Here is a 15,605-nt window from a genome sequence, read left to right on the forward strand (position 1 = left end):
TTCTCATTACAAACAAGCACATAAAATTAGCTCTGAGAGAAACATTAGTGAGAAATGTCATGTGCGTACACTGGCAGTTTTGAAACATGAACAGTCTATATAAATATACAGTGGCATTTCACACACACACGCACACACACACATGCGCACACACTCACTCACACTCACACACAATAAAATAAAATCAGTGATAATGCCAGGAGACATCAGCACTTAATGATCATGTTACTCAGTAAACTGAATTAACCAGCTCTCTCATGAGAGTCCGTGAGTCAGCATTAGAGTCCTGTTCTGCCCATTTCCCCACGTGCATTTAGACATTTTAAACCCCTCTGCGCCTGCCTTCACCCAAACACCACCCACACACACGCGCGCACAAGTGCACACAAATATACACACACACCAACACACACATGCGCACATGCACACACATACACACGTGCACACATACTTACACACACGCTCAGACATACACACGCACCGTGTTAAAGGGTGTGGTAGTTACAGCAGCGCTGAACAGTGCCCTGGAGGACTGACTGATACTGATAACACCAGAGGAAGACACAAGCATCCGTCTCGCACTTTCACCCACTGCTACAGCCCAGGCATGCTTCCATGTTACGGTGATTTAAAAGATGGCCTGCAGGCTTTACATCAACACTGCCACTGCAGAGAGGTGTGGGGGTGTGGAGGAGTAACAGCTCAGAACACAGGAGGAGTGTCACTGCAGAGAGGTGTGGAGGTGTGGAGGCGTGGAGGAGTAAGAGCTCAGAACACAGGAGGAGTGCCACTGCAGAGAGGTGTGGAGGTGTGGAGGTGTGGGGGTGTGGAGGTGTGGAGGTGTGGGGGTGTGGGGGTGTGGGGGTGTGGAGGAGTAACAGCTCAGAACACAGGAGGAGTGTCACTGCAGAGAGGTGTGGAGGTGTGGAGGTGTGGAGGTGTAAGAGCTCAGAACACAGGAGGAGTGCCACTGCAGAGAGGTGTGGAGGTGTGGAGGTGTGGAGGAGTAACAGCTCAGAACACAGGAGGAGTGCCACTGCAGAGAGGTGTGGAGGCGTGGAGGCGTGGAGGAGTAAGAGCTCAGAACACAGGAGGAGTGTCACTGCAGAGAGGTGTGGGGGTGTGGAGGTGTGGAGGTGTAAGAGCTCAGAACACAGGAGGAGTGCCACTGCAGAGAGGTGTGGAGGTGTGGAGGAGTAACAGCTCAGAACACAGGAGGAGTGCCACTGCAGAGAGGTGTGGAGGCGTGGAGGAGTAAGAGCTCAGAACACAGGAGGAGTGTCACTGCAGAGAGGTGTGGAGGCGTGGGGGTGTGGAGGAGTAACAGCTCAGAACACCACCCTGCGCTCCAGGTCTGTAATCCCCTCACTGGTATCAGAGGCAACAGCACAGCCACAGCAGGACAGCTGCTAAATAAAGTCCTGAGCAGCAGGAGCCTCCACAGCGTCTAGCACAGGCTTTCCTTCACCAGCCCTCACCGTTTCACGCTTCCCCTGTGTGAGCCCACAGGAACTTGACCACACTGAGTGACCTTATCAATGGCAGACGCGGTTCCACTGAGCACGCTCAGTGACTCCAAACGGGCCCGAATCTGGCAAGCTCACCATTTCTCCACAGTCTGCACAGTTTCTTTAGGCTCTTATCTGGCAGTTCTCATAAGACCTCACATCTCACAGTCTCACAGAACCTTCACGCTTTGTGTGTATGACGGCCCTGCGTCAGTCTCTAGCGGCTGAAACTCAAAGCCCCATAATGCAAAGCACAATAACAATAGTGCCTCTTCCTGCCCAAAACTCTACAAATAACTACCCCAACTTCCTCCCCAGAGACAGACATGCCAAATGAATACATGCAACATATGAGCAGTTATCCAATCACAGCTCCAAAACGTGTGGACATGCCATTCACAAGACGGGTTCATGTTCGGCACAAGTCAACATCTACCGTGATAAACACCAGATCTATTGGCAAAGTTTTTTCTTATTCACTTCACTCTCAAATTTATTTTCTACATGAATCTCCAGATAGCATTTTCCTCCTTTGACTTGAAAGGAACCTCTGCGATAGCGTTTGTGTTTAGCTAGCGTCTTACAGCCTGACGTCCCTGCAGATATGGCTGCTTCCTGCTTTCCGAACCACTCATCGGTTTTGGGGAGCGGTTCCTATTCAGTGATAAGCCATAATATGCAGCGTCACACTTGAGCGCAGAGCTCAGTTTACGGGGGAGAAAGAGTCTCATTTAAATGTGCGTCTATGCAGCCATTTACCAGAGCTGGAAAGAGAATGAGAACAGCTGACTGTTTCATTTCACTAAACTAATAGGCGTCCATCTGTCCCTGTGCTCGGTGAAAGCTGAGTAATCTCTTAAATAGCAGCCCCGCGGCTGAAAGGACCTGCAGTACTGGAAAGAATCCATCAACAGGTGAGAGTCAGACTCACCTGCCCATAGACACTAACGCCTCAGTTAGGAGCGTCCGCTGGCACTACAGCACCCTCTGTCTTTGAGGCTTCTCAAACGCTCTTACTCCAAGATCACAGCACACGCTGAACACAGACCAGCTGAACACAGCACACGCTGAACACAGACCAGCTGAACACAGCACACGCTGAACACAGACCAGCTGATCACAGACCAGCTGAACACAGACCAGCTGAACACAGCACACGCTGAACACAGACCAGCTGAACACAGCACACGCTGAACACAGCACACGCTGAACACAGACCAGCTGATCACAGCACAGCTGAACACAGCACAGCTGAACACAGCACAGCTGAACACAGCACACGCTGAACACAGACCAGCTGAACACAGACCAGCTGAACACAGCACAGCTGAACACAGCACAGCTGAACACAGCCAGGGCCCATCCCGCCCCTGATGCTTTCCTGCTTCAGACTGCACTGTCACCACCCTGTTAGCACAAACACAGTCATTACCCCTCCCCACCACTGCTACACACATCATTTCCGAAGGGACAAAACGACAGATCAATGCAACAAAAAGAGGAAAAATGGAGGGGAAAATGGCAGGCTTTCTTCCTGAACTGGCTTGAAATGAGAGCGATTTTCACGACAGCACATTCTTAACCACAGCCTGCCTCCGTGAAGCAGGTCTAATCAATGAAGATGAATCAATACTGAATGCAGTCATCCCTGAGGTTTATTTGAAGGAAACTAGTCCTGTTACATCTAAGACATGCCCGGGGCGGTTATAAAAATGCACGCTCACATGGCGGATATCCGGATGTCCTACCCAATATCTGCTGACCCAACGGCTCCTATTAATCTTTATCTATATTAAATATTCATAATCTATATAAAATACTTAATTATGAAATGAATATCTGCTCTGTGGAGTGACTGGATGCAGATCTCAGAGTCATCGTTCTCATATTCATCATGCAGTTCATCATATCAAATCGTTCATCTCTCACCCTCGCTCATAAATCAAGTGCACAATAAACAGCTCACACTGATTAGGAGGCCCAAGCCAACTACATGCCCCAATAGCACAGATCTAAAAGACCTCCACACAGTTCTGTTAGCACTCATCCACCTGCTATGGACATATCCATGTTTATGAAGACATTTCACATATGAAGCTCAAATCGGGTACTGCTGTCTTTGGCCTGAAATTCACTTCAAATTGCAAATATTCCTCAACTATCAGTGTGAACCTAATCTAACCTAATTTTACCCACAAACTGCGTGTTCTGCCCTGTTTGAGATGCTGGTGTCTAATTCAATTACGGCAGCACCTTAAACACCAGCATATTTACAGATGACGGAAATGTAAAAACAGAAAATATTTACTGAATACTGGCATGCTTTTTACGGACACTGACAAAAAAGCATTACAGTAAAGCATGAGAAAGACAAATTGGGCAAGACTAAATTTGACCCTCCCGCCCCCTCAAAATAAATAAAAAACATTAAGTAAGCTAGCAATACAAACCTTCAGGAAACCAGGCCCAGACAGCATACACCATACCATCCTAACTGTAACTCATCAGTGTTCTAATTCTGTGAGTCTGTGGTGTACGAAGGACAGTCAGGTCTGCTGGAGTACAGCTGTACCGCACTGTGGGGAACGCAGTAACACTGAGCATTTTACAGTAGCGCAGAACAGCAGGGACGGTTAGCCTAGCATTAGAAACCCCTGCTCCAATGACAACTCCTGTTGTTTTTTTAATGCGCTCGATAACAAACGTATTTGGAATGCCCTTAAAAAAGAAACAGCTCCTTGTCCAGAAAAGGGCAGAATAAAATCAGTGGAATGGTACCCTGTAGAGGGAAAAATAATTTACATTTTTCAGCATGTGTAAAACATGCAAACCTTTTTCCTTTTTTCCCCTTTTCTTCCCCCAGGGAGCAGAGCGAATACCGGCTTCATACCTCATCCGTGGGGAGTGAGGCATGCTGGGACTTGCTGCCTCATGGCAGCTTATGAGAAGAGTCAGAAAGACCAATTATTTTCCCTTCAGAAGCCAAACCATTTAAAAACAGGGTATTTTACCAGGACTTTCCCTGAGGACAGCGGCACTCACCTTCCCACAGTCCTCCAGCCCTCACTTAACCCCATCCATGGTTTCAGATGGGAAAATAAACTTCATAATGAATCTCTACTGTTATTAGAGGCCTCCACACTGCAGCATGGCACCCCAGCTCCTAAACTCTCCCGTTAAACGCGAGATGAGATCAAAAGGAACACACAGCGATCGGCTCTCTCCAGATTCCCTCCGAGAGGAGTCCCGTCATACCTCCCAGGGGTCAAACGAGGTCCACGTCCCATGGCAACAAACGCCTGATTCAAATAATGAAATTTGACTGCAGACAGTATAGCCTGAGCAGCTGAATCAGGCGTTAGCTCGGCGCTAGAACACGGGCCCTTCTCCTATAGGACAGGACACCGCTGCAGTTAGCTCAGCGCTAGCACACGGGCCCTTCTCCTATAGGACAGGACACTGCTGCCGTTAGCTCAGCGCTAGCACACGGGCCCTTCTCCTATAGGACAGGACACCGCTGCAGTTAGCTCAGCGCTAGCACACGGGCCCTTCTCCTATAGGACAGGACACCGCTGGCGTTAGCTCAGCGCTAGCACACGGGCCCTTCTCCTATAGGACAGGACACCGCTGGCGTTAGCTCAGCGCTAGCACACGGGCCCTTCTCCTATAGGACAGGACACCGCTGGCGTTAGCTCAGCGCTAGCACACGGGCCCTTCTCCTATAGGACAGGACACCGCTGGCGTTAGCTCAGCGCTAGCACACGGGCCCTTCTCCTATAGGACAGGACACCGCTGCCGTTAGCTCAGCGCTAGCACACGGGCCCTTCTCCTATAGGACAGGACACCGCTGGCGTTAGCTCAGCGCTAGCACACGGGCCCTTCTCCTATAGGACAGGACACTGCTGCCGTTAGCTCAGCGCTAGCACACGGGCCCTTCTCCTATAGGACAGGACACCGCTGCCGTTAGCTCAGCGCTAGCACACGGGCCCTTCTCCTATAGGACAGGACACCGCTGCCGTTAGCTCAGCGCTAGCACACGGGCCCTTCTCCTATAGGACAGGACACCGCTGCCGTTAGCTCAGCGCTAGCACACGGGCCCTTCTCCTATAGGACAGGACACCGCTGCCGTTAGCTCAGCGCTAGCACACGGGCCCTTCTCCTATAGGACAGGACACCGCTGCCGTTAGCTCAGCGCTAGCACACGGGCCCTTCTCCTATAGGACAGGACAGCGCTGGCGTTAGCTCGGCGCTAGCACACGGGCCCTTCTCCTATAGGACAGGACACCACATCCTGCAGCGAGCAGCTTTCAGTGACTCACACTGGGGTCATGTGACCTTTCCCCCGGACAAACGGACCCTGGTGCCGAGGCAGGTCCAGCTTCCCAGCATGCATCTCTCAAACATACCCAGGTGCCTTTGCTGTGCAGCAGGCGTCTTGGATCGACTCAATTTCATCCGCAGCTAATGGGACCTTTGCAGAGCCCGCTACACTGCCTGGGGAAACGCACTTTAAATGGAGAACACCGACAGAAAAATGAAAACCCAGTTCCAGTGCAGAAATGCCATTTCCTTTTTTCTCTGTAGTTAAAAACAAATATAAAAAAAACCCTGCGAGACCAAAGTCATCTGCAAACACAACATCTTTTACATTTTTCCTCCAACGAGTAATTTACCCCCGATTCGCTCACTGCGTTCTTCAATTTAAATCGTCTCTCTAATTTCGCGATCTATAGTGAGAATGTTTCCATATCCGCAATAATATTGTACAAACTAAATGTGTACAACGCAAAGCATTTTGAGAGAATGTGGATGCTACGGAAGGCTCTCTGTAGGCCTGGATTCATTATTCAGGATTTACATACGGCTGTATGATCAGGACTTAAAGACAGTAAAGGCGAAGAGAAGGGAGGCGGATTCCCCAAACGTCAGTCCAAACCGTGTCCAACGGCAACGGCTGCCATTCCAGAGCTGTTAAAGGGGGTGTCTGGTTTAGGGGGGGTGTCTGGTTTAGGGGGGGCGTCTGGTTTAGGGGGGGCGTCTGGTTTAGGGGGGGCGTCTGGTTTAGGGAGTCCGTGTTCATGAGGCCATACGCCGTGTGGTGTGTGTTTACAGAGCAGAAAAGGCCTCTGAGGGAGACAGAGACATGCAATACTGAGCAGCACCCACCGGCAGCCATTTTACTCCTCCCGAGACATCATGAGAAGAGGAGACGCCTGCGTTTACTACAGGAAATGACTTCAGCAACGGGGCGCCTTCATTCCAGCAGAATGGAAGGGACAGAATGAAACTACTGGAGTTTTTTTTACAATAACATTTTTGGTACAGGTATATGCAACTACTTGTTTAATTGCCAACCCCCAACACACACACGCGCGCACGCACACGCACACACGCACACACGCGCGCACGCACGCACACACGCACACGCACACGCACACGCACACGCACACGCACACAGTAGATTAACAGTGAACATGCCTCACGATAACATCCTTTGACAAACTGCGCGCATGTACTACACGATTCAAAACCATGCCGTGGTTTTGCCTACCAAGGCTCAGCTCATGTTCCTGACCAACCTGTATATGTGTAACTCACACCCAGCCCAACACCGAACCCAATACTGAGCCCAACACGCAACCCAACACTGAGCCCATCACCCAGTGTCCCCCTCTATCTTAACGCGCCTCTAAGCATATTTAACATGAAACTTTCAATGTACGTATTATTTTATACATCTGCCAGCACATTTAGCCCAGAGTTCAGACAGCAATGAACAGGGATGGGGGACGCTGGTTTAGGGGACCATGGTGATCGTAAGGTCATTCTTCAAGAGTAGAAATACAAATGAAGTATCTTCACACAACAACAGAAAAGAGGGGATGAAATATTCAGCGCAACAGAACACCTGATCAACATCAAATACAGACAGACAGCCTTTTCAGCCACAGGTTACCATTCGGCATGATACTAATACACCATCCTCAGCTACGAGCGCACCTCAAGCACCTGACACAACTAATCCAGAACCTGTACCACTACCCACCGGTGTGTACCAGAGCAGAGATTTGGGAACCATGTCTCTAGATTCTAGGCACTCTTACTTATACACAGTAAACATAATTATTTATTCATCCATTTTAACAGTTCCTTAATTAACAGTATCGGGGTGTTCGTGTCATTTCACAAGTTTGAAGAGAAATTCAACTTCAGCTCCACTTATGAATAAGGCTGAAGTTAAGGTATTAACAATCACAACTTTTGCATATGCTAAACACGACTGTAATGGGCCGCGAAGAACAGGTTTTAACGGGCATCCGTTAAAACATACTGGCTCATCCCCCGATCTTATTTTTATCTATATGAGCTGATCGCGGACACAGATCGTTACACTGACGCATCTGTTCAGGATGTGCGGTGTGCGCCGCGCCTGCTCCAGTGCGCGTGAACAGTCCGCTTCCACCCACAGCCTCACAGAAAGTGTGTCGCTTTGCGTTTTACCCTCTGGTAGCCTTTGAAATAGTCAACGACGTGCAGATGGGACTGGGAAAACCGATTTATCAAACCCACTTTCTTGCAGCATCACCCTTTCAGAAAGCTATAGCCCGTTTGGGTAAGGATATTGCCGACGTGATATTGTGTATGCTGCCACATTGACTAAATGCGGAATAGCCACGTTTTTCATAAGAACTATCTGGTTGGTTGTGCTCAAGAAACATGACGTATTGTAGTACCAGTTGTAGTTTTTCCCCATGAAGTAGAAAGTCAATTATGTGTGCCGGGTCTTCAAAAAGAAGTGGGCAGTGGTTGCGTGTTCTTTTAGCACGCAGTCGGCATTCCGGAATATGAAATGGTGATAACAGCCAGAAATTCATGCCCGACAGCTATGAAAATATGCACTTCCTGTACAAAAGCGAACAATTATCGATCAAATGGACTAATTTAACGATTCAGATGCAGCGCGTGCTTATACTTACACTGCACACGGCAGGGTTACACACTCGCAGGTGTATTTTGTGTTAAAATATAAAATAAATGTATGAATGGTTTCGGTCAGCCTTTTTATCTAAATTTTAATTTAAAATACATACCGTACTCTCAAGCCCTACCTTTAAAAACACACTACTATAGGGCAAGCCAGTTGACTGTTTGGAAGCACTGCACACACGAGATTGCAACAAGCTGGAGCGTCGCGGTCCTACAATCATGCGTCTGAACAACTTTCCCATGTCAGCCACACACGGAATCAACACCATATTCGCTGTTTGTAAATAACATTCAAATAGCGTCCCCAGCCTGTGGGGTGAACACCTTTTATAAAGCGAAAACAAGTGCATGAAGCCACTTCTCTGAATAGACACTTCTGGAGACAGGCCCTGTAACACAACACTGGCGTTCTAAGAGAGCTCTCAGCCAGCCGGCCTCACACCAAAAGTTGCTGTTAAATCAAAGTGAATAAAACCGTCCATGTTTTTGTTCATACGACAAACACGTAATGCCTTGTTTGGAAATCAAAGAGCAAAACTGGATTCGAACAAACAACTTTGTACCGCCTGCTGATCGCGGACACCGCCGAGAGAAGGTGAGATCGTAGCTTTGTACACTCAGTTGTAACAGCGCAGCAAACGAACACTTTCACATGTTTGAATTAAAAAGCCAACGCGGTTTCCTACCTCCTTCCTGTTCAGCCTGGAGACAGGCAGGAATGTTCTTCTTCCATCCCGGCATTTCCCCGACCGCGTAAGCATTCAGAACGCTTCGAAGGTAAATCTCTGGCGCATTTCAATCTGTGCACAGGTTTCTTCGGTACAGACCCCCGTCTTCTCCCTCGCTCTCTGCCCGGTGTAATTCAATGCCGTGTCTCCCCACAGCCTCGTTTTGGAGAGAGGGAGGGAGAACTGAGAGACGAGTGAGCGAGCGCCCACCGTACCGTGCTCCCACTGCCCTAGGTCGCGACTGGATTACCTATGCGGTAATTAACAAAATGACGTGTGAACACGCACTACCTGAACAATGTTTAAAGTTAACCACGCCCCACAGGAAAAAGGTTTAATTTCCCCGTGATATCCAAGGGGGGTTTGAATCGCTGTACGAGTCTTCGGTTTGGGGAATGGTCTGCTCCACGCCATAAGGCAGCCGAAAAGCTTCATTCATTCATTCATTCATAAGTGTAGCGACGCAGTCGACTACGTCCTCTGAGTTTAAAATTCCTTGAACAAAATGAAACAGAATTAAATGCATATTATTAACCATTCCCCAACATTATTAAACATTCCCTAACATTTTGAAACACTCCCCAACATTTTTAAACTTTCTCCAACATTATTAAACACTCCCCAACATTTTTAAACCTTCCCCAACATTATTAAACATTCCCCTGCATCCTTCTGCTCAACCCCCCAACGAATGTCTCCTGTGCTCTATCATCAGTCTGTCCTGCATTAGCACAGTATCGCAATGATTGCAGTTTTCATAACTAAATCTAATTTACAGGCGGTGGAGGCGAAATGTAAACTCCAATGAATAGTCACTTAATAAAACTTTATTTGTAGTGCACCTTTTATGCAAACTGCTGAAAGAGGCACTGTGCATCCAGAGAATAGGGGTCTTCGCAGGAGAGAAATAAAGGTTTCAGAGACGCATCGAGAGCTTAACTTAGTGTCCAGTGACTGAACATACTGTACCTGGCTGTGTCCCCATTGATTCGTGATGAATTTCAGCATATTCATTCTCTGACCACCTGGTAAAACACTGATAAACGCATCCCTTTGTGTATCGCACATTGAAATTCCTCACAACACCTTCATCTTTTAATTAAGCGGAGATTCACTACACTAACAATTAGAACTTCATCAATACAATGTAAACGAGCCGAGCTTTGATAGACTACGTTTAACAAAAAAGCACTAATGGCAAAAAATAAAAATTGTGATAATGATTCACCCCGGCTAATTATTCTCCTAAAAGCGTAAATATGGCACTCATAAATCACCCTGTTCAGACGCTTGACTGAGCCCCGTGGAAATCTCTGTCCCGCGCGATGCAAGCGGCTCAGCCACGATCGTTCTGTCATTCTGTCTGTCAGACACGCGCTGCCTTTGGGATAACTGAGCCCGCCATCGGGTAAGCAGCGAAAGCCGTTAGCTGGGCAGTTATCGTCAGCTTTGATGGATATTCATGTGAAAAGCTGTTTGTTTCTCCTCTGCACAGGATCAATAAATCAGGGGAAATGTTTCACTGCTGCTGTCATCGTAAAAGAACAGCAGACAGATATGAAGCATCTCTGAGATGGGGGGTGGGGGGGGGGGGGGGGGGTTATTAGTGTTTTCTGGTTTCCTGGGCCACAGTGCTGTCCACCTGAGCTGGCAATCCCAGAGAGCATTGCATCTCCTTCAGGCTTCTTGCTGTTCTTGCGTCTGTTTGCAGAAGGCACGGTCAAGGACAGCGAAGGTTCTTTAGCTTCTGACACAGTATGGGTCACTGGGGTTACTTTAACACAATAAAAGTCTATTAAATGGCAGGAAATGAAAGAACTCTGACAGCACAGCCCTCCCAGCAGGTAGTGCGTGGCTCCTCCCCCTGGATTTGATGGACAGCTCCAGATAGATTATGTCACAGGTGTGATCCTAAAGAGCCCAATGAGTGGGAGTGTTTCTGTGAGAGGCCCCCCCCCACACACACCCGCACACGCAGAGAGCCCCCCCACACACACCCACACACACAGAGAGCCCCCCACACACACCCGCAGAGAGCCCCCCCACACCCGCAGAGCCCCCCCACACACGCAAAGAGCCCCCCCACACACACCCGTACACCCATAGAGCCCCCCCACACACACCCGCACACACGGAGAGCCCCCCACACACACCCGCACACCCATAGAGCCCCCCCCACACACACCCGTACACGCATAGAGCCCCCCCACACACACCCGCACACACGGAGAGCCCCCCACACACACCCGCACACGCATAGAGCCCCCCCACACACACCCGCACACACGGAGAGCCCCCCACACACACCCGCACAGCATAGAGCCCCCCCACACACACCCGCACACACGGAGAGCCCCCCCACACACCCGCACATGTAGAGAGCCCCCGCACACACAGAGAGCCCCCCCACACACACCCACACACCCCCTACCAAAAACAGCCTTCTGAACAGGTCACTTTTCTGCTCTAGGCTGGGCACCATTTCAGCTGAATTAAACCTTCTGTTCGGCAGGCCTGTGACACTGCTGCCAAGAAGCCAGGCACACAAACAGCAGGCAGACACTAAATATTTCCTTCACAGTTCCTGGTTCTGTGGCAATCCGGCGAGATTACAGCACACTCACACTGTAGCTCGCGCCACCTGTTTGGATGCGATCGCAACACGTTCTCTGGCGTGTTAAAAATATTTACGTTCTAGCTCAAAGTCAGTAAATTGCAGATGAGCCCTGTCCCTCCTGTGCTGTGTGACTGTGGCTTCATCCATGCACCACCCTGCAGACAGGAAAAAAGCCCTTTTTAAAAAGCATTAGAATCAATAAACAAGTGCCCCCCCCACCCTTTGAGCGGGGGGGGGGGGGGGGATAATGAATCCTATTTCAGGGGGCAGCACTATATTGTATAAAGCTGTATTTACTGTTCTTAAAGCAGGCTGCAGTGCATTGTGGGTGAGCAAAAATGAGGGGGGGGGGGGGAGGCAGGGGGGGGGGGATAATAATCTGGGCTCACAGTTTAGCCGATAACGTAATTAAATCGATTTCCTCCCAGAAGCCTTCCGTGTTAACACTGGAGATCCACCCTACCGCAATTTTTGTACTTTCGTTTTTTTATTTTTTATTTTTTTTTAAATTTACTTTACATTTTTTAGTGTCAAAATAATGGGTGCTCGTTCTGAAATGTTTAAATTTTGCTTTAAGGGCAAAAAAGCGAGGAAGGAGCAAAATGAAAGTGGACAGAGCGAAGCGGGATTTTGACAGGCCTCAGGGGATCTCTCTGTGACAGCATTTATGTCACATAACAGCCGTTATCTTCAGGCCTGGGGGACCCATAAGGCACCCTGTAAACCAGCGAAATCCCTCCGTTTTTTAACTGAGCATCATTTTCAGCTATTCCACAAATGGGCCATAACAATAAAACCATACAGTCAAGAAAATATTTGTTCTTAAGTTGGGGCTTGTTTTATACGCTCACTTATCTGGAACAGCCGTACATCTGAGGTAAGTGGGTAGCTCCAGGTTAGCCCATGGAGCTCCAGGTTAGCCCATGGAGTTCCAGGTTAGGCCGTGGAGCTCCAGGTTAGCCCATGGAGTTCCAGGTTAGCCCATGGAGCTCCAGGTTAGCCCATGGAGTTCCAGGTTAGCCCATGGAGTTCCAGGTTAGCCCATGGAGCTCCAGGTTAGGCCGTGGAGCTCCAGGTTAGCCCATGGAGTTCCAGGTTAGCCCATGGAGTTCCAGGTTAGCCCGTGGAGCTCCAGGTTAGGCCGTGGAGCTCCAGGTTAGGCTGTGGAGTTCCAGGTTAGCCCATGGAGCTCCAGGTTAGCCCATGGAGCTCCAGGTTAGCCCATGGAGTTCCAGGTTAGCCCATGGAGTTCCAGGTTAGCCCATGGAGCTCCAGGTTAGGCCGTGGAGCTCCAGGTTAGCCCTTGGAGCTCCAGGTTAGGCTGTGGAGTTCCAGGTTAGCCCATGGAGTTCCAGGTTAGGCTGTGGAGTTCCAGGTTAGCCCATGGAGCTCCAGGTTAGGCCGTGGAGTTCCAGGTTAGGCTGTGGAGCTCCAGGTTAGCCCATGGAGTTCCAGGTTAGGCTGTGGAGTTCCAGGTTAGCCCATGGAGCTCCAGGTTAGGCTGTGGAGTTCCAGGTTAGGCCGTGGAGCTCCAGGTTAGCCCATGGAGCTCCAGGTTAGGCCGTGGAGCTCCAGGTTAGCCCATGGAGCTCCAGGTTAGGCGGTGGAGTTCCAGGTTAGCCCATGGAGCTCCAGGTTAGGCCGTGGAGCTCCAGGTTAGCCCATGGAGCTCCAGGTTAGGCTGTGGAGCTCCAGGTTAGCCCGTGGAGCTCCAGGTTAGCCCGTGGAGCTCCAGGTTAGGCTGTGGAGTTCCAGGTTAGGCTGTGGAGCTCCAGGTTAGGCCGTGGAGTTCCAGGTTAGGCCGTGGAGCTCCAGGTTAGCCCATGGAGCTCCAGGTTAGCCCATGGAGCTCCAGGTTAGGCGGTGGAGTTCCAGGTTAGCCCATGGAGCTCCAGGTTAGGCCGTGGAGCTCCAGGTTAGCCCATGGAGCTCCAGGTTAGCCCATGGAGCTCCAGGTTAGGCTGTGGAGCTCCAGGTTAGCCCGTGGAGCTCCAGGTTAGCCCGTGGAGCTCCAGGTTAGGCCGTGGAGTTCCAGGTTAGGCCGTGGAGCTCCAGGTTAGGCTGTGGAGCTCCAGGTTAGCCCGTGGAGCTCCAGGTTAGGCCGTGGAGTTCCAGGTTAGGCCGTGGAGTTCCAGGTTAGGCCGTGGAGCTCCAGGTTAGCCCATGGAGCTCCAGGTTAGCCCATGGAGCTCCAGGTTAGGCTGTGGAGCTCCAGGTTAGCCCGTGGAGCTCCAGGTTAGGCCGTGGAGCTCCAGGTTAGGCCGTGGAGCTCCAGGTTAGGCCGTGGAGTTCCAGGTTAGGCTGTGGAGTTCCAGGTTAGCCCATGGAGCTCCAGGTTAGGCCGTGGAGCTCCAGGTTAGGCTGTGGAGTTCCAGGTTAGCCCATGGAGCTCCAGGTTAGCCCATGGAGTTCCAGGTTAGCCCATGGAGTTCCAGGTTAGCCCATGGAGCTCCAGGTTAGGCCGTGGAGCTCCAGGTTAGGCTGTGGAGCTCCAGGTTAGCCCGTGGAGCTCCAGGTTAGGCTGTGGAGCTCCAGGTTAGGCCGTGGAGCTCCAGGTTAGGCCGTGGAGCTCCAGGTTAGGCCGTGGAGTTCCAGGTTAGGCTGTGGAGTTCCAGGTTAGGCTGTGGAGCTCCAGGTTAGCCCGGTTAGCCTGTGGAGCTCCAGGTTAGCCCGGTTAGCCCGTGGAGCTCCAGATTAGCCCGGTTAGGCCGTGGAGCTCCAGGTTAGCCTGGTTAGCCCGTGGAGCTCCAGGTTAGCCTGGTTAGCCCGTGGAGCTCCAGGTTAGGCTGTGGAGCTCCAGGTTAGCCCGTGGAGCTGTGGCTTAGTGCTCCGGCATTGAAACAGAAAGCGATCTCATGAGATGCAGAAGAGAAGAACTCTCCCAGAATAGACTGCAGGTCTTCTCTCAGGCTTGTACCCTTCAGGTTCCCCGGCTAAACGCAGGAAACTCCGCTTGTTCCTCTCAGTCACTCCTTCTCCCAGGGAGGGAGCTGGAATTGATTTCCAGAGTTCCAGCGGCTTTCTTTCTTCCGCATCAAGCACAGAAAGTCATTCATTCATGTCACGCTGAAGCAGAGCAGAGAACAGAATTTTATTTGCAGGCAAAATTAAAGTGATGTTTCTATTTTATTTCCCATTTTGACAAATGTACCAGTGTTCTTGGAGATGTCTGTCACGTTATTTGGACACCCCCAGTACTTCACACCAGACACTCATTCATGGTTGATTACATTTCATTGCAGGTAAAGCTTTATTTTATATCCTTAAAGCTTACTCAAGGCAATTGAATGATAGTCAGCTTTTCCTGTCTTTGTATGGGTGATAAATGTGAAGAATATCTTGTATCGTTAAATAATTTCTGTGTAAATATCCAATATTATACGCCTTCCTGTTTCAGTAAGGTAGTCGAGATTGAATCCTGACTGTGCCACAGCAGCTGAATTTAAGCCTGAATTTTAGTGGATTAATTCAGTGACCATTCAGTTTTTAACTTCAAAAGAAGGATTATGAAGTTGTGCTTCCATTTTTATACATTTTACACAACTAGTTCTGAACGTACAGATGTTTGCTGTCTTTCCATTCAAATGAAAATGGTTCCCCTCCCTGAGAACTGCAGGGAGTGGGCTTGACATTATAGCATAAGCAGAAAATAACATTAAACATGTAAATTGAATCGAGCACCCAGAAGTGCTTGTGCGTCACATTTTACCCTCTCTCCAAATCATTAACAAAACACAGCTACTGTGTAGCTATCTGGAAAGATTG

The 15,605-nt window shown here is 49.7% G+C and overlaps 1 protein-coding gene across 1 annotated transcript in view; it reads right to left on the bottom strand.

Moving 5' to 3' along the window:
* grip1 (glutamate receptor interacting protein 1) overlaps positions 1–9,646 on the bottom strand; it is a 126,240-nt gene extending 116,594 nt beyond the window's left edge. The window contains exon 1 of the mRNA XM_035401459.1: positions 9,182–9,646. Coding sequence (XP_035257350.1) covers positions 9,182–9,236 — 55 coding nt within the window. The 5' untranslated portion in view covers positions 9,237–9,646. The remainder of the gene's footprint in view (positions 1–9,181) is intronic.
* Positions 9,647–15,605: the final 5,959 nt, after the last annotated feature.

This window comes from Anguilla anguilla, chromosome 19 (assembly GCF_013347855.1).
Source record: "Anguilla anguilla isolate fAngAng1 chromosome 19, fAngAng1.pri, whole genome shotgun sequence".
NCBI classification, from domain to species: domain Eukaryota; kingdom Metazoa; phylum Chordata; class Actinopteri; order Anguilliformes; family Anguillidae; genus Anguilla; species Anguilla anguilla.